We start from the raw sequence: 24335 nt of genomic DNA on the forward strand, positions 1-24335 counted from the left end.
TCGTAGTAATAAAAAAAAAGGATAGTGAGTGTCCTTAATGATGGATGCCACCTTCTTAAAGGCACCACCTTTTAAAAATATTCTGATGGTGGGGAGGCTAGTGCCCATGACGGAGCTAGCTGAATCCACAAACCTCGTAAATGTTTTTCTATCCGATGCATTAGTGCCTCCATACCAAGTGGTGATGCAACCAATCAAAGCTTTCCATGGAATATCTACAGAAATTTGCTAGGCTCTTTGGTGGCAAGCCAAATCTCCCCAAACTCCAAATGAAGTACTGCTGCTGGTGTACCTTCTTCATGATTGCATATATTGGATTTAGAATAGATTCTCTGAGATATTGATGCCCAGAATCTTGAAGCAACTCTCCCTTTCCACTGACGACCCCTCGATGAGGACTGGTGTGTTCTCCTAACTTCCCCTTCCTGAAGTCCATAATCAATTACTTCCCGAGTTACATCTATGTTGATTGTATGCAATGAGGAGACGGTATTTCCAATCTGCACTGACTGATCTCCCAATGAGGAAATCAAGGATCCAGATGCAGAGAGAAGTACAGAGACCCAGGTTTTTAAGGCTGTTGATGAGTACTGAGGAGATGATGATGTGGACAATGGTGGCGATTCTGCACTTGGATCTCATAGTCAACCTATCAACTTAAGTAGAAGCTCAATGATTTACAAAAGTTAGTCATTAGAAAAAAAAATCTCTGGGCACCAAGCATCTACTGTTGACAAACTGTAACATAGCTCTCCAAATAGCACGTTCAGTATATCAATAACCAATGGCACAAACATTGTACCATGAATGGAATCAATAGAATTGTGACAACATTTTAGGAAAGGGGTCTAATTACTCCAGCAAACTTAGTCAATTTGAAAAGAAGGCGGACTATCAGTTACTGTTAAAGAAAATGATCCTCACACTCCTGATTTTCAGCATAACACGCACTAAGGCATGGAACATGATAATATTAAGATCTTAATGTTATGTATTTTTAGATTCATCCTGCTGTTATGATGCATTCTTCTAATAGACATTAAAGTATTAGCAATTCCTGAGGAAAAGTATTCTCATTGCCAATAGAATTCCAACATGACATGAAACTGAACTGAACACAAAGTAGTTTTCAGGATCATGAGGAAAAAGCAAGCCAAAATTATAAATTCTCACCGCATAGTAACACAGAACTTTACCTTGGCATTTCAATTTGAGAAATTATTCTTTCATAAAAATGAAAACACCAAATAACCCTGAATTTAATATTCAATATGGTTTGTAGCAGAGATTCAATTACTCTGGAACTTCTCAGAACAACAAGACCATAAGAAAAAATATTTTAAAAACTGAGAATCTCTGCCAATTAGGTATCATGCATACAAACATGGTAATAAAAAGACTGAAAGAATCACTGAAGGTATAGTTTCATTGAAAGGTAACCTTTAAAAATTGTGAAAAAAGTCTTGTTATCATTAGATTTTCATTTTGTCTGACAGAATGAACACCTGGTAATTTCATTTTATTTTCTTTCTCTTTGTTATAATTATAATGGCACTGTTCAGCAGAAACACTGAGGAAAAAGAGGGTCAAAGATCTATGAATTGCAATTTAAAATCTATAGAATAATGTTGACATTTGTGATACTGTATTTGCATTTTATTTCAATTACAGTGCATGTAATTAAATCCACTAATATAGTTCAATTACTGGAAACTTAATAAAAGGCATCCTGGGGGAGAATTTTTACTTGGGATGTTAATTGCTATACTTTCACAATGTCTTAATTTGATTATGTGATCAAGTACAAAAAAATCTTGCCACGAGATAGCTAAATTAGATTAATATTTTAATAATATTTATTACTGCACATTTGGATTGAAGTCACATCAATGCAGATATAAAATGAGGTCAAACTTTTTAAAAATTACCATTATAAATGGGCCCTTCACTGCACATGCACTATACACTTAAGATCAACACAGAGTGAAGTAAAACCAAAGGACAGAAAACAACATATTAACTGCATGAAATAAACAGATCACCTCAAGTTTACAATGGTTTAACACAAGGTCAAACAATTATGATTATGTCTCAAATCTATAAGCATTTATGCAATTAATGTCACACAGCAGGGTTGATTTTCAACTTGCCGTCAAGGCACAAAACTCTCATTACAAATCAGCTCATTATCAAAACAGTACAATTTTCAATTCCAAGTAGACAATCCACTCCAGTGTACGGCTTTGCCTGAACATTAGGTATTTCAGAATCAGAAACAGATTTATTATAAACATAAAATTCTGGAGATACTGGAAATCCAGAGCAACACAACAAAATGGAGGAACTCAGCTGGTCAGGCAGCAACTATGGAGAGGAATAAACAGTTGATGCTTTGGGCCAAGACCCTGCTGAAGGGTCTCAGCCCAAAACACTGACAGTTTATTCCTCTTAGGTTTATTATCATTGACATATGTTGTGAAATTTGTTGGTTTGCATAAAAATTACTGCAAGTTAAAAACAATAAAGTACAAAAAACGAACAAGATAGCTTTCATGGATTCCTGGACTGTTGAGAATTCTGATGGCATAGTGTAAGAAACAATTCCTAAAACATGTGTTTAATGTAGTCCTTTTTATTTTTTAAATTCTTTTGCAATTCCTGAACATTTTCTCAATCAAAATTATGGAAAAAATCCATTGAATTAAAATTGGCAGTAAAACTATAGTGATAGATGTCAGTTTTGATGATAAATGGTTATCATTTTAACAAAGTATTGACCTAAATACATACTTTTTAATCAAAAGGTATTTAAAATTCCAGTGACATAAGCAATAATTAAGAAAACATCCAATTTCCAGCTGTTGCTTCCACATCTATCAGGATTGCTATTCTTTTTTTCCCCACAGTATTACTCTACCCAAAAGTATGAGGGGGGAGGCAATGGTTGAAAATCCAAGTAATTTCCAAGAGGAATTGGATATAAACAAATTAAGAGGAATCTTTAGAACAAGAATAAAATTGCTCGGCAGTAGGACTAATTGAACAAATCTTTCAAAGGCTGTCAAGAAGCACAATGTGCTGAACTTCTTTCTTGTGTGCTGCTATATGATTCTGGGGTTCAAATTAAAATCTGAAACAAAATTCGTATCTTTCTTTTCTAATAATTCATGTCATTCATTTGCAATTGGCCTTAAGTTTGACCAAAAGGATTAAGTTTATCTTGACAAAAATTATGGATGACATTTCATAAGCTATGTATAAGCATATTTACAGTTAGAAACATAGAAAAACCTACAGCACAATACAGGCCCCTTCGACCCACAAAGCTGTGCTGAACATGTCCTTACCTTAGAAATTTCCTAGGGTTATCCATAGCCCTCTATTTTTCTCTCCAGATACCTATCCAGGAGTCTCTTAAAAGACCCTATTGTATCCGCCTCCACCACCATTGCCGGCAGCCTAGTCCACGCACTCACCACTCTCTGCATAAAAAACATCTCCTCTGTACCTACTTCCAAGCACCTTAAAACTGTGCCCTCTCATGCTAGCCATTTCAGCCCTGGGAAAAAGTCTCTGAATATCCACACGATCAATGCCTCTAATCATCTTACACACCACCTCTCATCCTCCGTCGCTCCAAGGAGAAAACGCCGAGTTCACTGAACCTATTTTCATAAGGCATGCTCCCCAATCCAAGCAACATCCTTGTAAATCTCTTGTACACCCTTTCTACAGTTTCTACATCCTTCCTGTAGTGAGGCAACCAGAACTGAGCACCGCATGCCTTCTTAACCACAGTCAACCTGCACAGTAGCTTTTAGTGTCCTATGGTCTTGAACCCCAAGATCCCTCTGATCCTCCACACTGCCAAGAGCCTTACCATTAATACTATTTTCTGCCATCATACTTGATCTACCAAAATGAACCACCGAACACTTATCTGGGTCGAACTCCATCTGCCACTTCTCAACCCAGTTTTGCATCTTATCAATGTCCCACTGTAACCTCTGACAGCTCTCCACACTATCCACAACACACCCAACCTCTGTGCCATCAGCAAATTCACTAACCCAACCCTCGACTTCCTCATCCAGGTCATTTATAAAAATCACAAAGAGCAGGGGTCCCAGAACAGATCCCTGAGGCACACCACTGGTCTCAACCTCCATGCAGAATATGAGCCATCTACAACCACTCTTTGCCTTCTGTAGGCAAGCCAATTCTGGATCCACAAAGCAATGTCCCCTTGGATCCCATGCCTCCTTACTTTAACTAAATTTTTCCCACTGATTGTCATAGAAGAAATGATTATGAAAAAGTAATTTTAGAAGCAGACCAATCTGTTTGAGAAGATAAGGTTGTAATGACTGACACCATCTGAGAAAGTCAGAAGTCCAAGAGCTAATGATAACATATTAAATAGTATAAACTGAATCGATAGCATAGATTAAAGAAAGTTGTGCTTAATGAAACACTTCAAAAAGTAAAGGAAAAAGCTGCCCTTGAAACCACGAAAAAAATGGCATGATAGATGCATAAAACACACCATAGAATTGAAACAGTTTCAATGCAACACTCAACTAAAGAAGATGATGTACAACCCAATTCTAAAAGCTATCTAATAGACATATAAAATACATTTGCTGCTCTTGCCACTATATAAATATTTTTTTTACCAAAAAAATCAAAATATGTAATGCTCTGTTTTTCAATTATATTAATCTGAATTCAATTAAACCAAAATATGACAAGGCTAAACTTCACCTACAAAATTGATTTTGGGTGTGTTTTGGAACTGCTTTCGAATGTTATAAAGGTCCATTTACCATTCACAGTCTCCATTCTAACTGCTGGATGTAAGCTGGTCAGTACACTTTACTAGCTTGCAATGCCAAACCACTCTTACAAGTAGAAACATCTCCAGGAAGACACCTAGGACTGGGCACAAAGTTCCAAGCCAGCTCTCTAAAATATCTACAGCATTATCTTTTTGAAAACATTACACAAATGAAATATATACATTTGGGATGTTTAAGAATGTCCCTAACATGAGAACAGCTGAGGGGAACATAGCGGTCACCCTACCATTCATCGGGGACATTTATCAGGAGTACTGTATATGCAGGGCCCTTAGTATTATTAAGGATCCCAGCCACCCATCCAGCATCCTCTTTGACTTACTACCATTAAGCAGAAGCCTCCAATGAATAAAGACAAAAATGGTCAGGATAACAAACAGTCTCTTCCCTCAGGTCATTAGGCTTCTGAACTTTCTACTGCATCGTATTTAAAGTGTCACTGGTTAATCTGTTCCATAGCTTACATTATTTAATGTTAATTCACTTTGGTTTGTTATTTATAGGTAATTCATCTCCAGATTTTACCCTTACCTTCATAAGTTATCATGTGTTATGTATGCTATCGTGCTTTACACCCTGGTTTGGAGAAACATCTTGTTTCTATATACATCGTATGGTTATATACATGTATATAGTTAAATCATAATAAACTGGACTAAGAGACTCATATAGCCACGAGAGAAAGAAAAATGAAAAGCTATCTAGAAAGAGGGTTAGACTGATCTTAGAGTAGGTTAAAAGGTTGCACAATATCGTGAGCCAAAGGACCAGTACTGTACTGTTCTACGTCTTTCGTAATTGAAAGCAATTTTAAATCTTTGCACTTTAATGCTGCTGCAAAACAACAAATTTCATGTCAAATAAGTCATAATAAACTTAATTCTGATTCTAATTCAAAATAATACTAACTTGTATCACCTGTAAATGTGGATACATTATCCATGCAAACTAAAATAACAGTTCTTCAATTTAACATATAATTCTATCATGGATAGCTTTTGTGAGCTGAATTAGATGGTACTCCAGTCAACATTAATAGATGCATCACTGCTGATGGGTATGCAAAGAATTAGGCATATTTAAAAATACAGATCACACCTTGATCTAATTTACTTACCATCACGTTTTAACTTAGCTAAAGTTAAATCTGCATGTCTAATGAGACTGCAAGCCAAACTGTTTTATGTTTACACGATCACAAAACACAACAGAAAAATGCAAATGCAATGAAATTGCACTTGCAATTGGTATCTATGGAAGCTTCAAAAAAGACATAAATGGAACCCGTGCAAAGCCAAGACAAAAAAAAATACTGCTGTATGCCTAGCTGGTTAAAATCCATTCTATGCAATAAATAACTATACCCTTGCAACCAATTAGTCACTGCATAGATGATTATGAGTCACCATGCAGTGACGAAGCAAATGAGGTGAAACAAGCTGGTTAAGTTTTATGAGGCCCATATGACAACATAGCTAATGAGTGGGTGTTCATTAGAATTCCATGCATACAGCTTTCAGTTGTATTTGTCATCTATTAAAATAAATTGAGTTTAAACTGATTGAAATTCAAGTATTATTTTATCCAAGTAAAAATTTGTGTTCAAAAAATCTACAGCATTTGAAATAGAACCTTCTGGCTTTAAAGGCTTATTATCAAAGGTAACAATCCTGCAAAGTTCTGGCATAATGCAAAAAAAGATCATTTTTATTGAAATATCAAGAAAACTGATGCCATTGAATACTTTATGCTAATAAGAGTCTTGATGTTGTGTTAAGTTGTTCAGTCTTGGTGTCAAAGAGCTGATAGAGATTGGGCGGAGTATTGGCAGGTGGGATATAATGTCAAGTGCAAAGTATTACATTTTGGGAAGTCAGATAGGGTAGGCCATATACAGTAAATAGTGGGGACGCTACAAAATGTTGATTAACAGAAGTTCGTAAGGTTCAGCTCTGTAATTCCCAAAAAGTAGTGACAAAGATTGATAGGATGGTGAAGATGATACGTGGCAGACTTGCCTTCATAGGCTAGAGCACAGAATATAAAAACACACACTAAATGCTGGAGGAACTCCTCAGGTCTGGGAGCGTCTTTGGAGGGGAATAAACAGTCGATGGTTCAGGCTGAAACCCTTCATCAAGACTAAAGGAAGGGACAGAACCCAGAATACAAAGCTGGGAAGAGGGGAAGGAGTACAAGTAAGTGATAGGTAGGACTTAGTGGGAAGGAAGGTGGGGATGAATTAAGCTAGGAGGTGAAAGGTGGAAGAGGTAAAGGACTGATGAAGAAATAATCTAACAGGATAGGACAGAAAACCATGGAAGAAAAGGGAAGGAGGAGGGAAACCAAAGGGAGGTGATGACTATGAGAAGAAAAGGAGAGAGCAGAATGGGGCACGGTAAATGAAAGAAGGAAGAAGGGTGAGTAATTAGCAAAAATCAATTCTCATGCTATCAGGTTAGAGGCAACCTAGGCTACCCGCAATTTGCATCATCATGGCAGTATAGGAGGCCATGGACATAATCACCGTTACAGGAACAGGAAGTTGAAATGAAATGGGTTACCATGAGATCAGACTTTTTGTGGTGGACAAAGTGAAGGTGTTCAACAAAGCAGTACACCAATCAGGTTTACCAGTGTAAAGGAGGCTACACTTGGGACCCCACATACCTTGAGTTGACCTCGAAAGAGTCACAGGTCAAGAGCAACTGCCCCTGAAAGGACTATTTGGGTCCCTGAATGACAACGAGGGAGGTGGCGTACAGGCAGATGTAGCATTTGTCCTGCTTGCAGGGATAAACATCAGGAGGGAAATCAGTGGAAAGCGATGAGTGGAGTGTCAGGACCCACACCACCATGTTCAGGAACAGTTATTACCCCTCAACCATCAAGATCCTAAACCAGACGAGATAACTACACTCAACTTCACTGACCCTATCACTTAACTGTTCCTATAACAAATGAACTCACTTTCAAGGAGTCATGTCATTTTCTCAATATTTATTGCTTTTTTTCTCTTTTGTGTTTACACAGTTTATTGTCTTTTGCACATTAATTGCCCTGTTGGGTGTGGTCTTTCATTGAAGTCCGCTGTGTTTCTTGGATTTACTGTGTACACCCGCAAGAAAATGAATCTCAGGGTTATATACGGTGACATATGTACTTTGATAATAAGTTTACTTTGAACTTTGAGAGAGTCATGTAGAGAGCAATTCCTACAGAAAGCAGAGGATGGGGAAGGTATTAATGTGGTTAGTGGTAGGATCGCACTGGAGATGGTGGAAATTGTGAAGAATGATGTGCTGAATATGGAGGCAATTGGTGGTAAGCAAGGATGAAGGGAACCTTATCCCTGTTGCGACAGCAGGATGGGGTGAGTGAGACATCCAGAAAATGGAGGAGATACAGCTGATAAGATTTTAAAAGTTGGAATGTTATGTTGCAACTTTGCAGAACATTGTTTAGACTACACTTTGTATGCAGTTCTGATTGCTTCAAGTTCCTGGAGGAATTGATTGCTGGAAAAAAATTCAAAGGAGGTTCACTAGGAAGCTGCTTGGATTGGAGAACTTGAGTTTTAAGGATAAATTAGATAAGCTGGGCTTGTTTTTCCTGGAATAAAGGCGGCTGAGGAGGTGAATCTGATAGAGGTATACAGAATTCTAAGAAGTATAGAAAGAATAAGTAGTAAGATTATTTTACCCAAGATAGAGATATTAAAGACAAGATGACATAGGTTTAAGGTGAGAAGAAAGATTTGATTTTCTTTATATACAGATATTACGAATGTGAAGCAACTCTGAGGGGCCGAAGGGTACAAAGTCGCCCCCTCCTTTTTGAGAATCGCAAGATCGCTATTATTTCGGGTCTGAGACCCAGGAAATGAGAGAGAGACATCCAGAATACACAAGGTTTGGAATGTGTCCTGACATCAGCGGAACAGAACCACTGATAACGGCCATTGTCTCTTGGAGACGGAATTGTGTATTGAGTACTGTACTATTTATTGAAACCCCTCAGGAGACAACCAGAGTGGTCTGGTTGAGGGATTGCATCATCCCAACCTGATTGACATCTGAGACCCCGTGAGGAAGGATAAAAGAGGGGTCTGGGGAACAACCCCTTTAGACGCACCAGGAGAAACGCTAGAGATCCCGTGACAGCGTTTGATAGCGAAAGCCGGTGGGGGCTTGTGTGTGTCCTCCCTTGCCTGGGGTGGCGAGCTCACCATGGAAGAATGGTTTAGCTAAAGGAGAGGCCACAATCGAATGGCCACGACAATGAGACACCTGACGGATAAAACCTCGTAGTGGTAAATGTTCCCATTATCTCTCTCTCTCTCTCCAACAAAGTGCAACACGCAACAACCAAAAGACGGCAGCTTGTGGAACTGCAGTGAACTTTATATTTCCATCGGACAATTCATTATCCCCTAGACAACGATAGAGCTTATTTCTTATTGATTATTATTATACCCGCACTTTTAGATTTAGTATTGACGATGTATATTATCTGTATATTTGCATTGATATTATTTTTGTGTATTTTTACTAATAAACACTGTTAAAAATAGTATCATCAGACTTCAACGGACATCTCCATCTTTGCTGGTAAGTGACCCAGTTACGGGGTTCGTAACACAGAGAATGGTTGATTCATGGAACTTGCTGCCATTGGAGGTGGTACAATCAGATGCAATTGCTATACTTAAGAAACGTTAAGACAGGTACTTGTGTAGGAAGGCATAGAAGGATAAGGGCCTAAACATGGGTCCAGTGTAACTGAGCAAAATGGTCGGTATGGATGCAATGGACAAAAAGGCCTGTTTCTGTGCTGTACAACTCCTTAACTCAGAGTAAAAAAAATGCACTTGTATAATCAGCTAATCCTCACCAAGTTTATCCAAGGAAGTGATTAAATCAATTGGAATACACGAGTCCAGGTCTGCATCTAGGATTCCCAATGGATCTAGCTGAGCCACATGATGCCCACGGATCTGAAAAAGGAAGTCGTAGGGAAAGGGAGGAGAAAGAATCAGCCTTTACAATTGTGCAGTTTTACCACTTCCAGAGCTTGAATGGAATCTATCCAGATTAGATCACTCATAAATCTTCTAAATCAGGAATTCACTAGCTTTATGAACAATCAAGTCTTAAAGCAATTTTCCACTAAAATGCATATTTTGCACTCCAATGCATCGTGATATTCTGATCAAGACAAAACAATGAGGTAGCAGCATAAAGCATTTACCTTTTTCACACCTTCTTATACATAAAGCTCAAACAGAACAAATTACAGAAGGACACAATCACCATGGTCACAGGAATGAGTCCCAGGAGCTGTGGATGTACAATTCATGCTCCAAAATTTCAATAATTGGGACATAATTTTAGCAAGTGCAATTAAATCAACCCATGCACTCTACAATAACTTGAAGCAACACCAACATCATAAGGACATTGATTAGCCTCAAGATACACTATTCCTGTACTCTTAGTGGTACAGTGACATGTACAATATTTACAAAGTTACTAGCAAATTTGGCTGATAGCCAAAATTTATTACTGAATATTTACAGTCCAATTTTAAAAACGTCAGTGGTGCTTTACTGTTTTTATTTTAATTTGGAGATACAACATGGAATAGGCTCTTTGTCCCAACAAGCTGCATCACCCAGCTATTTAACACTAGCCTAATCACAGGACAACTTACAATGGTCAATTAACCTATGGTACAGCATTAGAATGTGGAAGGAAACCCACGTGGGAAGGACATACAGACTTCTTACAGTGTTGGAATTGAATTCCGTACTCCGATGCCCCGAGAAGTAATAGTGTCATATTAGCTGTTACGATACTGTGGCACTGACAACACACATAATCAAGGCCTGGATAGCAAAAAATTTTGATCATTTCTGCAGAACTAAGGTTAGAAAAATACACTGGGCATCAAACTCTTACTTTTCTCTTTGTAATGATAAACTTTAACAAAGTCTAATTCACTTCAATGAAACAAACACTTAAAACCAATTGATGCATTAAATTAACATACACATAAAGCTTGAAGTTCTGTTGAATCATTTACCAGTTTAATAATAGCTGGAATAGTAATACTTACAGTAGGAAATTCTGCAAATTTCAACATCACTGAGCTGAGAGGAAGCTTTGTAGTAGTGGCGAAGAGCTAAGGGAGCTACATTAATGAATGAAATTATATGAATAATTCTTGACACTGCTAGATGATTCCGAACTGGTAAATTCCAGCATACCTGCAGCAACTGCATCTAAGTTTTAATTTACTTCTATTTAACACAATAGAATGCTTGCTGAGCCAAACCAATCCAGTGCAACTGTGCCTAACAGCTCTGATTCTATTTAACTCAAAGTAATTCCATGTGCCCACAGGTGAACAAATCATTTGCCTGTATACACAACACCTGGATGCAACATCAACATTTATTCCTATCACCCAACAAATTTAGCAACCACAGGTTCCTGTTTCAGAAATTATTTGCGCCTTTCAATGCTGATGTTTTAAAGTGAAAATTGGAAGTAAAGAATTACCCTATCCACATGACTGCTACTATTGGTTTTCTTAGATATAATGGGACTTGTAACAGAGAATGGTATTCTCTGTTTAGCTGGCTGATGCATTGTGTTGCTGACAATACTAATTTTCACATTTTGAAAAGCATGTTGCAAAAGAGAAAGGGATAAACAAATTGTGCAGATGCTGGAATCCACAGCAACACACACAAAAGGTTGGGGAAACTCAGCAGATCATATACCATCTATGGAAGTAAACAGTCAATGTTTTAGGCTAAGACCCTTCATCAGGCCTGTAAAAGGAATGGGGAAGAAGCCAGGTTAAGAAGGTGGGGGTGGGGGGTTAGGGAAGGTGTACAAGCTAGGTGATAGGTGAAGCCAGGTGTGTGTCAGAAGGGGGGGGGGCTGGGAAGGAAATAAAGTAAGAAGCTGGGAGATGATAGGTGGAAAAGGTAAAGAGCTGGAGAAAGAAGAATATGATAGGAGAGGAGAGTTAACTGTGGGAAGGTGAAATGCAGGTGAGAAGAAAAGAATTCAGGTGATAGGTATGTTACAAAAGGGAGATATTTTTCAATCTGCAAGAACAAATGTTCAAATTTACAGCATGCTTTCAAACAGAATTATGTAGGATGCACCATTGATAACTCTCTCTGAGAGGTGAAGGCGAGATATCGGCTTTTATTGACTGGAAGAAAGAACAAGCAGTAGTTGACCACCATACTACATCCTGGAGACTGAGGGCCGGGCTCAGGCCTCAATCGCCTTTATACCGGAGTCCATGGGAGGACTCGGTCAGTAGGAGGAGCCACAGGAGCAGTCAGCAGGGGGCGTGTCCAGACAGGTATATGTAGTTCACCACATTGTACAACTGCTCACATTAAGGAAACCAAGCACAGTCAGTGCAAGAAAATGACACCAAGGGTAAAAATTAGTTAGGTGATGGCACAGTAGGCATGAGGGAACTATTTACCTACTCCTACTTTTATCCTTTGTGCTCTCACATCACTACAATGGGAAAGATATTCTTCAACAATATAAATGTATATTATTGATTCAAAGCAGAAAAGTTTTAACAGGTATTTAAAGACTGATATGGGAATTTACCCCATATGTTATCTCCATTAGTTGTGTAGTTGACTCCTTCCCAGCCTCTAACTTTGAGTATTTCCAAACTCTCTGTACCATAACTCAAACTGTGTTTTGTCCTCACTAGCTCTCACTGGCTTCCATGTAACCTGATTTTCCTCATTACAGCCTCCTGTAAACAACTTCCATCCCCTGTTCCACACTGATGGTGACTCCTTCAATATCTATATCTTGTGTACTGGTATTCCCTTAACAACTTCATGTCAGCCCTCCATCCTCTAACATTTCAATATCACCCATAAAACTTTAAGCAAATATTTCTTCCCTTTTGCTCAACATCAATTTTGGGCTGTAAATATCTCTATAATGTGCAATGTATCTTAAAATAAACTGTATAAATGCAAGTTGTGGATAATAGTGAAACAAAACAAAAAAAATTGATGGAAATAATAATAAAAGAACCTTCTTTATAACCACAACAACACTTAAGAAAAAGACCATTGGGCTTGCATAGTGAGAAATAAAGGTCATCAACTTCACATAAAACTAATGTGTAACCTGCCATTAAAGAGCATCATTGTTGCTCCACTTTGGCAAATATTGTTAATTGAGTCAGAAAAATCTGTAGTTTAAAGATGTATTCAACGCAGAAAAATCTTACCTGATACGCTCGAATCAATGACTGTACAGCTAGATGATCTTCAATCAGTTTCTCAACTTTTGTGGAGGCTTGATGAGATTGAAGGCTTCCCTTTGGGGATGGACTATCTGACAATGTTCCTGATACAATCATGTTGGAATTTTGGAAATATGCATCCCAAGACTACAAGGAAAAATAGAATCAGAATTAGGTTTAATATCACTGGCATACTCATGTAATTTTTTTTAGATTGTGATGACACTCAGTCCTCAGTAATTGTCATTTAGTAATGCATGCATTAAGAAACGATATAAAGTTCTTCCAGTATGATATCACAAAAACACAAGACAGACCAAGACTAACTTACAAAAACCACATAATTATAACATATAGTTACAACTGTGCAAAGCAATGCCGTAATTTGATAAGGGCAGTTCATGGACACTGTAAAAGAAAGTCTCAAAGTCCTCAATAGCCCATAATCTCACGCAGACGGTAGAAGGAAGAAAAACGCTTCCTGCCATGAACCTCCAGCGCCGCAAAACTTCCCAATGCAGCCTCTGGAAGCATCCGACCACAGCCAACTCTGAATCCATCCGAAAAACTTCGAGCCTCCAACCAGCCCTCCGACACCGAGCACCATCTCTGCCAAGCGCTTCGACCTTGGCCCCAGCCGCCAAACAACAGGCAAAGCCAAGGATTCAGGGCCTTCCTCTCCGGAGATTTCTCGATCGCATAGTAGCAGCAGCAGCGAAACAGGCATGTCAGAAGTTTCACCAGATGTTCCTCCGTGCTTCCCTCAACTTCTCCTTCCTGAAGTCCACAATCAATTCCTCAGTATGGATACTGGGCTACAAGGTTGTTGTTGCAATGCCACTAAACCAGCTGATCTATCTCACTCCTGTACACCTTCTCATCACCATCTGAAATTTTGCCAGCAATAGTTGTGTCGTTGGTCAATTTATAGATGCCATTTGAGCTGTGCCTAACCATGCAATCATGGGTGCAGAGAGAATAGAGCAGAGGGCTAAGCACGTATCCTTGAGGCGCACCAGTGTTGAACGTGAGCGAGAAGGAGATGCTAGTTCAGATCTGCACTGACTGTTGTCTCCTCATGAGGAAGTCAAGGATCCAATTGCAGAGAGACAGAGGCCCAGGTTTGGAGCTTGTTGATTAGTATTAAGGGTATGATTGTGTTGAATGCTGAGCTGTAATCAATGAACTGCAGCTTTAAGTAGATATTGCTATAGTCCAGGTGATCTAGAAAATACAATGCAAAATGTAAAACTTATCTTCTACAAAGACTCGCATCATACACCTGAGTGCTCTCTTCATTTAGCTGATGAGGTAACTGTAGCCTTTGTCCAGGAGCAGATGTCACCAGGTGGTGCCCAACCTTCTTAGAATGTTTTGATCCTTAACCACTACACTCTCCAGTTGGAGGAGTGGCCAAGTCATCATCCATCTGCTCCTGACTTCCAGCTCAATTCCTCTCGCCTGCTCCATATCCAGCAAGAAGCGCTTTCTGCTTCATCTCCCATCCTGTGAACTGCTTGGCTCTTGCTCGTTTCATCAAGGCCCCACGCAGTCAGCAACCTCCATGCTGACCTTACTGGGAGCCCTCTACAGCCAATTTCCACGGGGAACAGTCACGTCTGCCATTCTTTGTCCCTGCACTCCTGGACTAAGGACTGTAACTTCAGGGTCTTCCTCTCATGAGCCTCCTCGCATCCTTCCTCCCACGGTACTGTGGGCTCCACCAGGATGATATTCTTGTCTTCAGTGGACCACAATACGATGTCTGGTCAAAGTGTGGTTTGCACCACCTCTGGAAACTGCATCTTCCTCCCCACATCGACCCTCATCTCCTATGATTTGGTAATTTGCAGCAGATTAGATTTAAGCCTCTTTGATATGACTGGCGTGGTCCTCTCCTTGATGAAAATGACTACCCTTCTGCCAGCTCTTCTCTTTTTAAACCTCTCCCACTCCAGTGTGTCAGCAGGGTACAGCAGGACCTTGTCGTGGCGCCACCTATACTATCCTTGTGTTAAAGCTGTTTTGTATCCTGACAGTACATGTGCCAGTGAAACCTGCTGACCACAAAGTTTGCAGTTAGGATTCTCTCTCAGCCTCAATGTGTGCAGCTGTGATGGTGTAGGGGGAGTGTCATACACGGACTGTAGGAGGAAAGAAATGAAGAAGAGCTCCAGTCTCCAAAGCTCTGCCCAAGTGATCTTGAGCTTGGGGAGATCTCATTTTATCCAGGCACCCTGTGACTTCAACTCTACTGCTTTTGATACCCATTTTTCATCCTTGTGGTTCTTTATCTCTGTCTGGCCCACGTCACGCCTAACCCTTGCACTTGCACTCTTCCATCGTTGGAAGTGTGCAGAGCTGAAGCCTTGCTGTCCCAGGCATGGGCTGCCAATGATGTCTTTCAATTGCAGGGAGCTCACAGCTGATCTGTGGCCGAGTAGTTGGCCCACTTTTGTCCTGATCTTGTTGTGACTCCTACTTTGTTTATTAGCTTGTCATCAGAGCCCCTCAGTGTTAACATGACTCTACACTTTGCCACCTTGAATTTCTCCACTACCAATGACAAAGGTAGCTGTAGCTGGCCTGTTCTAATGTAGGGTCCCAGCGAAGAAAATCTTGGTGGGATCCACAGCCTCCTCCACCGGTGCCTCCTCTTGATGCCTTGAAGAGTGGTCATGGGGAACATGCACACCGTGAAAAGCCAGAGTAGACTTGTTAGAAGACCATGTTGATACAGCCACATCATAAATTTACCAGGGAATCTGGTCTTGTCAATCTTCTTCAGACACTCTTCAGTCTGCTTTACAGTGTTGGTGATGTTGGCGCTGTCCATCATTAAACCACTTTCCAAGGCACTATACTGGGTCTTGGAAAACAATAAACAGGAGCAATAAGTAGGTATTCCTATTGTCCAAGTGATCCAGAAAATAACATAAAATGTAAAACTTAAATTCTACAAAGCAACTTGTTAGACATTTGTGCGAAAAAACAGCAACGGAAATAGGAACATATAACAAAGCAGCATAATTTACAAGATCCACAGTTGCCAATAGAACAATAATCACTAAGCTCACACTTGGAATATTTAATCTGATGCTGTGTACAATAACCAGACTGTACAACCCTAGAGTTCTTTCAGTGCAAACCAGTAGCACATTAACCATATTGGCATTTACCAACATTTTCAGAAGGATAATAAGAAACCCTAACGAGAATAAAATAATAGCTGATATTGACACCAATTTACAAATAATGAAGGGCTGTAAATTGCTGCAATTAAGCTGCAATCTAGCAGCACTGCCACAAACATCCCCGCACTTAATAAATTATTTTAAGAAGTGCCACCTTACAGTGCTGAACAGTTGAGAAAAAATCAAGAAACAGCCCCAGGCTGAGGATTTCTCTTTGCTTGTCCAACGAGGTCCATTCCAATTCTTAACTCAATCACATAGCATCACACAACCAAGCTTCCAAATTCAGGAGGAAAATGTCTTTATGTATCATTCTCTCCCCAGTCTAAAGGGTCATGAACACAGAAGTAGAAATGTGGAAAAACGACAAAGCAAGCAACAAAGACAAATGTAGGACAGGAAAGGTGCAAGACAAGAATTTTTTTTTTAAACTGAACTTCCCCCAATGACAAATAAGTGTAGCATGCAATTACCCTGAATGAATAACAAGCTTGTTAACAAACCCTTGTTTCTTCAACGCCAAACTCACACGACCAGACATGAATCCCATAATATTCATGACAATGCTTTTAACACAGGGATTTCCAGCATCTTTTTATGCCACAGACTTCTACCATTAACTGAGGGGTTCATGGACCCCCAGGTTGGGAACCCCTACTTTAACATATTACCAATGATAGTGGTAAGGTTAGTTTGGTACCATGAATCATAATGCTACTGAAACACAACACTTATATTTGAACATTGAATTTAATCTATGGTACTTGCACTTATCAGACATTCTTATCATTTATTGAGTCAGTTTATGTACCTAAATACTTAATAGTTAAAGTGATTCAAAAAATCTAATACCAAAGAGATAGCAAGATCAAATCAAGTGCCCTCGCTATCTTCAATGCTTTTATTCAGTTAAAATGAATACTTGTGAGCAAAGATATAAACAATAAGTGAAAAGCAAATCTGCAAATACTGGAAAAGTCAAGTTTAAAGGAAAACTGAGCAGGTCAGACTCCAGCTACAGATAAGGAGGTTAGATAAAGATAGAAATCCAGGTGAATGGCCTGTCATTAAATAATAAAGTCAATTTCCTAGCTTCATTATTAAGTAAAACATGTGTACTACAATACAACACTATCTGCGTTGTAGGAGCCATTCACAAATTTTTTTGAATTTTTTTTCATAATTAGGCCATAGGCTTGCTTTCATCAGAAATATACATGTACAATGTTGACCGAAAACTGATTTAAAACTAAGTGTGAATAATTAAAATCATTAACATCAAAATATTGTTAATTCCCATGTTTCCCTCAAACTCAATGCTTATTGAGCTGAGTTTAATGCTGACCAGCAACTCCTGCGATGCCATTGGTGTCAAACTGCATCGCACTCTGCTGTTCTTTTGAATCCAACAGCTGTGTGGAAAAGGGGAACCTGCCGCATGGAAAACAGCCTGGTCTCCATATCATACTGCCCTGGCATGCATAGACAGTTAGGACGCAACATCCATGGTCAAACCCACTCAAAAGAGGGTCTACTAACCTCAAATTCAGAGCCCTGTTTTGCGAGCTATCTTCAAGTCAACAGGGTCCCTTTTCCCGAACTCCCATCAAACTGGAAACATCACTTTGCTGGGGTACATGAAGCCACACCAAGCACAGAAGGTCTGATATTCAGCTACCTGTTCAGAAATTGTGACAGTTTTGCATCTGGCTCTTTGGGGGCTGGTTCCTGCATTCCCTTCAAACTTATTGGGGATCCCATTTCCTATGCTCATATTTTGCAGGAGTCCAGTTCTCTTTCTCCTTCAAGCACACTGGAGTATTTATTACACCATTAAATGACATCTTAAAAAAAGCAAAGTGTGTTGAAGTATTAATAACAAAGCATCCAACAGTCTAAAAAATCTGCCAGACAAGCACTGAATTTCAAGTGCAATGGATTATCTTATTTTTCCCTCATTGGTATAATACAAAATGATTAATACCAGCTATCCAAGCAATCCTAAATGAAGAATGTAAGGAACAAACTGAGAACCTCTTGACATTTTCCTGCACCGATTCAAAGAAAGACAAAATTTTGTGCACATCCTTTTACATTTTTTAAAATATCAACAGAAATATGAAACTTGTAATATTAGTAAAGTGCCATTGATCAGTTTTTTTTTCCATATTAGAGCACTATCAGCTAATCTTTGTATCAGCAAAACACTACATCTTGTGGCCTTGCTTTTGAAGCACTTGACACCTGGCAGCACGAGGCCTAGGTAGTGGGTTATCCTGCTGTCGAACTGGAGTTTGTTGTTTTAATTTAGAGATAAGCACAGCAACAAGACCTTCAACCAAATTATGCCCATGTGACCAACTACCCTACTAAACCTACTGGAATGTGGGAGGAAACTGGAACACCCACAAAAAAATCAAAAACTCCTTCCAAACAGTGGTGGGAAATGAACCTAAGTCGCTGGCACAATAAAACACTATGCTGACCACTAAACTACCCTCTCTGCATGTGTCCTGCGCCTACAACAACCTCCAAGGTCACACAACTCCTTACAACCTTGGTCTTATTCAAGTGTCACCCTCTGATAGTTTCTGGCATCAAAAACCTTTGCACCATTTCCAAGCAATCAGAGATATCAAAAAATAAAAGTTAAATAAATTTAGTTAAAGCAGCTGACTGGTACAAATTGATTAAAATAGCAGCATTATTTTTAAAGCTCTCAACATTTTAATGAACATCAGCAAATGGGGCTATGGTATATGTTTAAACTAAAGACCCCTCAGGTAGTTATTACAGAATGTTTCTGGACTTGATGGCAAGTGCAGAGACCAAGGAAGCTGTCAGTGCATTCCATACTTCTGTATGTTAATGCACAGGTATGGGAATTCAGAAGAATATGTTTGCCGCTAGCCTGTGGATTTCTACAGCTTAATCTTTTTAAACAAAATGTGTACATTCAAATTAAAGAGAGGTGCTAAAAGAGTTGAAAGATGCCAGTATATAGTTTCTCTTCAAAGTATTGAGGTCTTGAGTTACACAATCTCTGAATTCATTCACAAATGCTGAAAAGTACTGACATTTTTTTTTTACTTTAAATACCAGCAATTCTGCAGTTGCTGGAAATCCATGCAATACACAAAAGAAGCTGGAGGAACTCGGCAGGCCAGGCAGCATCCATGGAAATGAATAAACAGTTAATATTCCAGGCTAAGACCCTTCAACAGGACTAAACACTCTGAGCCGACAGCCTTCATCTGGTCCTGACCTGCTGAGTTCCTCCAGTATTTTGTGTATGTTACCCCCAACATTCTTTCTCTGTGCTGCCAACAAGACTTGTGCGGAACAGGTAAGATTACCCAGATCACAGAATATGGCTTATTCAGAAATGTTAAAGCTCAAATTGATCAAGCAGATAGTAACCTTGATACAACCTAAGTAACCCATTTCACTATTCATTTTTTCTATTATAAGATACGCATTTTATTTCACCTATAGTGACTCTGTCTGTTTTTATCCTGTTTGTTCTGTTATCGGCAAAATAATAAAAATAAAGTTTTAAAAAACAGATAGTAATATTGAACCACATTAGCAAAAGTTTCCGGGCCTGTGGGACCAATGAGTCATTGATAACATCACAGAGCTCAAAATTCCAAGTAAATTTACTACCAAAGTAATAGGATGGCCCAGAACAACAAAGGAATTTAAATACATGGAAGAGAATTCTAAATTTGAGACAGGGAAAATTGAAACCAATGTAGGCCAGAAAAGACTGAATAAGAACTGACGTGGAAAAGAGTATCAGCAGAATTTTAGTTGGAAAACCACTATCTCCGAAAACAGATCTTGTATAGGGAATTTGTGGCAAAGCAGAAGGAAGAGGCCTCCAGACAAATACTTCAAAACAATCTGAAGAGAAGTCTTCCTGGGCAGAAGCAATCCCAAGATTATGACGCAAATGGCTCAGAAAAAGACTCACTGGCAGGTCTTGACAAGATCAGTGTACAACAGTCTCCAATCACAGCAATAAAATGGTCTCCGGGCTTCTTGTGAAAAGCACCACAGAGCTACACTGTCAAGCATCATAACCACAGTACAGCTAACTCTATAAATCAGGGTTCAAACTTCAGAGTTATGTGCAAAATTACAGATGACAGTCATGACAAAACTATTAACAACCAGTTTAAGAGAAAGGAAACTCTGGAGTAGTAACTCAGGAGGTGATTCATTGAAGCTTGGTCATGCATTATCATTCTATTTTTCATTGCTCAGTATATGATAAATTGCACTTTAACTCCATTCCTCACAATAACATAAACTATGTTGAAATGATGTTAAAATATCAGCAACACATTATCAATGTTAAAGCTTTTGGAAGGTTCATCTACAGCTTAAAGGGCGATAATGAATACTGCAATGTGTCTCTTTACCAAACACAAGTAAAATTAACTAATTAACAAACTACTCTTCAAGTTAGCTAAAACTTCTCAATTACAAAAATATTCAAAGGAATAAAAACATTTTTTCTAATTTGGGAAACCAACAGTAGTTCTTACCTTATGTACACTTTTAGGATCTTCAAGCCAGGCGTCAAACATTTCCTCAATGTAATTTGAATTACTTCCATTGAGCGAAGATTCCGAAGTTCCAGAAAAACTGCAAAGACTTCTCAGAAATACTGCTGCATTACTCTGGGCAAACCTCTTGATGATCTGTGGTTTACATTGTGCAGCAATAACTCTCAAGTGAATCATAGCTACTTTTCTCAAGTTGACACCTAAAAAATAATTAAACATTTCAATAATTATAAAATTATACGTCAATGGGAACAAAGATCAGATTTGGATATGTACATTGGGACACTAGAAATGGAATTGAGTTGCTCGTTTAATTCATACTCATTCATTAATAGGCTTGATTTTTCCACCCACTGAGAACCCAGTGCTGGAAATTCGATTCAACAGGCATATAATTACCTGCTGAAAGATGACACTTATGTTATTTTGTTTATGAAGCATACAGAAGAGATGATTTGTCATAATAACCTTTAATGAAAGTAAATCAATCCAAGATACCTGTCATTAAAAAAAAATTGACATACAACCATAATATTGAGACAAAGTAAATGGTTTTAAGAGCATCTTAAAAAGAAGAAAACTCAAGATGGAGAGCTGCTGCAAATTGTATGTTGAAATTAAAACAGTGGACGTGCAAGAACCAATGGAGAGGGTTACAAATGTAAGGAGCATTGCAAGAGCATCAAAATTGGAAATGAGCAAGAAAACTGACATTACCTAAACATAAACCAACACAAGTCAATGCACTAACCACGACATAACCATGTCATCCCACATTGTCCATACAGACCAAATCATTGCAGTGCATTGAGGTAACAAAAGATTAACAATCTTTTTTTAAAAATTAAGGTACAAAGTGAAACAATAACAGAATGGGAAATAAACTGCAACAGCTGCAAGAAAAAGTGTAATGCAGGCACACAATAAAGTTGAATATCATACTGAGGGAGATAGTGAGGTCAAGTCCATTTAATTGCACTAGGAGCCATTCAATAGTCTTATAACACTGGGGTAGAACCTGTTCTCGAGTCTGGTGATATATACTTCCAAATGCTTTTATCTTCCACCCAACTGGGCGGGGTGGGAAGAATTAATGTTCAGCACAGATGGCGTCTTTGATTACACTGGCTCTTTTACTGAGGCAGTGAGAAGTACAAAGAAATTACATGGACGGAAGGCTGCTTCTGGATCAGTTTCAGGTGGAAGATAGAATATAGAAGCCCAATGACAAGTGCACTGGAATATTTCCGAATAATCCATCTTGCTCACTATTCCACCTCTTAACTCATGATAATAAAGACAGAAAGCAGTGTTGGGTATCTCATTTTTCCTTCTGGCTGCAATGTTATTCAGTTTCATCTACAGGACTGTGCACTGCTGGGACATTCATAATGACAAGCTGAAATATCCTAGATTCAAAATTGTTTAGTTTGATTTCCAGTGCACAAGTGTAAAAGAGAATAAAATATTTGTTACTTTGGATCCAATGTAGTACAAATAAATACAAAAACATAAAGAACATAATAATTAAAGAAAAGTAGATATAAATACACAAGATAGCACATATACATAGATTGATTGTATGTTCATAAAGTGATGCTAGGCTGTACATAAGGAGATTGATGGAAATAATAAAGTAGTTATTTAAATTTAAAATAGTGGAGTTATACGTGGAAGTATTGATCAGCCTTACTGCTTGGGCAAAGTAACTGTTCTTGGGTTTGGTGGGCCTGTTGTGGATGCTATGTAGCCTCCAATATGAAACTTCAATATAGACTATGAATGAAAACCATGAATTGTAGCGTCCCGAATGAAAAATATCCAAAATGTTTTAATTCCTTAGGGGCTATAGTCACTTCCAGATTATACAGCACCTATTCACTCAAAGCAACTTAACCTGTACTTGGATACTGATTTGCTTGCAAGAATGTAACAGAACTCAATTTAGCTTTTATGCAGTGGTGTACAAGGTGAACCCAAAGTCAAAGTCACTTCATATTTTGAAGATGAACAGTGTGATTTCAATAATGCATTTCTACAATCTTCAACACAGAAACACACTTATTTTGGTGGTAAAGAATAAATCTACATTGTATGCTATATACATCTGTAATCAGGAATGCATGTCTGAACTTCAAAGTGACATAAGGCAATGTTTAACGTAAACAAGATACTTTTGCAGTTAATATGGTATACCAAATCCTGTGGCTACTTTGTGAACGCCTATGACATTTTAAGCTGTTATTTAACTCAGTACATGGATGACAATATAATGTGTGCGAATTGGATATACAATTGTTTAATAAAACCAGACAATGGTGATGACACCCATTTTTAAAATGGCATTGAGCCACAGATTGAAATATTGGAGCAGATGACCAAAATCCTGATCAAAGAATGGATTTCAAATACATCTTGAAAAGGTAGGGGGATTCCAAAACCTCTGCACCAGAAAGCCAATGACTTCAGTAAAATCGGGGATAAGCCACAGATATTATGGAAGATTGTACATCAGTGATACAGGAAACAGGATGAACTACAGACCAGTATTGGAAATGTACAAGATGTTGGAGGGCAGGAATCACTTAAAACAGGGAAATGAAGAAAAGTACACTGGAGGTACTCAAACACCTTAGAGGATTGCAGACCACAAACATGGAGAAGTGCACAAAAACACTGGGAGATTGTATACAGGTATGGAGAAACGGATGAGCAAGAGATAGAAATAGAGATGTTCAACATCGTAAGGGTTATACACCACATATACAGGGAACCGAATAAACGTTAGGTAGAAGATGCATAAACTTCCTTGGAGTGCGTAGAGCACTGAAACAGGGAAAGGGACCAGAAACAGATGCAATTGTACAAACACCCTGAAACACCTTTTTAGATAACAGGCCACGGGGAGGGGGGGGGGAGGAGAGAGGAAGAAGACAGAAGATGCGCAAGAGAATTTGAGATGCACAAAAATCTTGAAAAATTGTGGACCACAGATACGGAGAAAGGAATGAGCAAGAGAACTGGAGATATACTGTATCTTGAAGGGTTGTACAGCACAGACACGGAAAGAAATGAGCGTCAGAAGAGAATATACACTAACATCTTGGCAGGGCGTAGATGCAGAGAAGGGTGGAGTCCACGGGAACATGCATATACTGTATCTTGTTTTTAAATACAACTATTACTTAAGCGACAGTCAGTGTGGCTCAAGGAGCACAAGAGCAGAAGGTGAGAGGTCTAGGTTCGGGAGGCGAGTGACCAGATAAGGGATTTGATGGGAGGGGTGATGAAACGCCGTGCGGATGGCCTTTGAACGGTCCGGAAAAGGACACCGGGCTCCCACACCACAGCTGGAATGAGAAACCGCCGCCCAGCACCGAGATGGGTCCAGAGAGCGGACG

General features: G+C 38.9%; 1 protein-coding gene across 4 annotated transcripts in view; it reads right to left on the minus strand.

Moving 5' to 3' along the window:
• Nucleotides 1-24335, minus strand: part of ogdhl (oxoglutarate dehydrogenase L) — a 101930-nt gene that overhangs the window by 77247 nt on the left and 348 nt on the right. For all 4 annotated transcript variants that reach the window (XM_059946703.1, XM_059946700.1, XM_059946701.1 and 1 more), the window contains exons 2-4: nt 20914-21134; nt 13152-13313; nt 9753-9855 (exon numbers count right to left, since the gene is read on the minus strand). In XM_059946703.1, coding sequence (XP_059802686.1) covers nt 9753-9855; nt 13152-13313; nt 20914-21134 — 486 coding nt within the window. The remainder of the gene's footprint in view (nt 1-9752; nt 9856-13151; nt 13314-20913; nt 21135-24335) is intronic.

This window comes from Hypanus sabinus, chromosome 21 (genome assembly GCF_030144855.1).
Source record: "Hypanus sabinus isolate sHypSab1 chromosome 21, sHypSab1.hap1, whole genome shotgun sequence".
In the NCBI taxonomy this organism is placed as follows: Eukaryota; Metazoa; Chordata; class Chondrichthyes; order Myliobatiformes; family Dasyatidae; genus Hypanus; species Hypanus sabinus.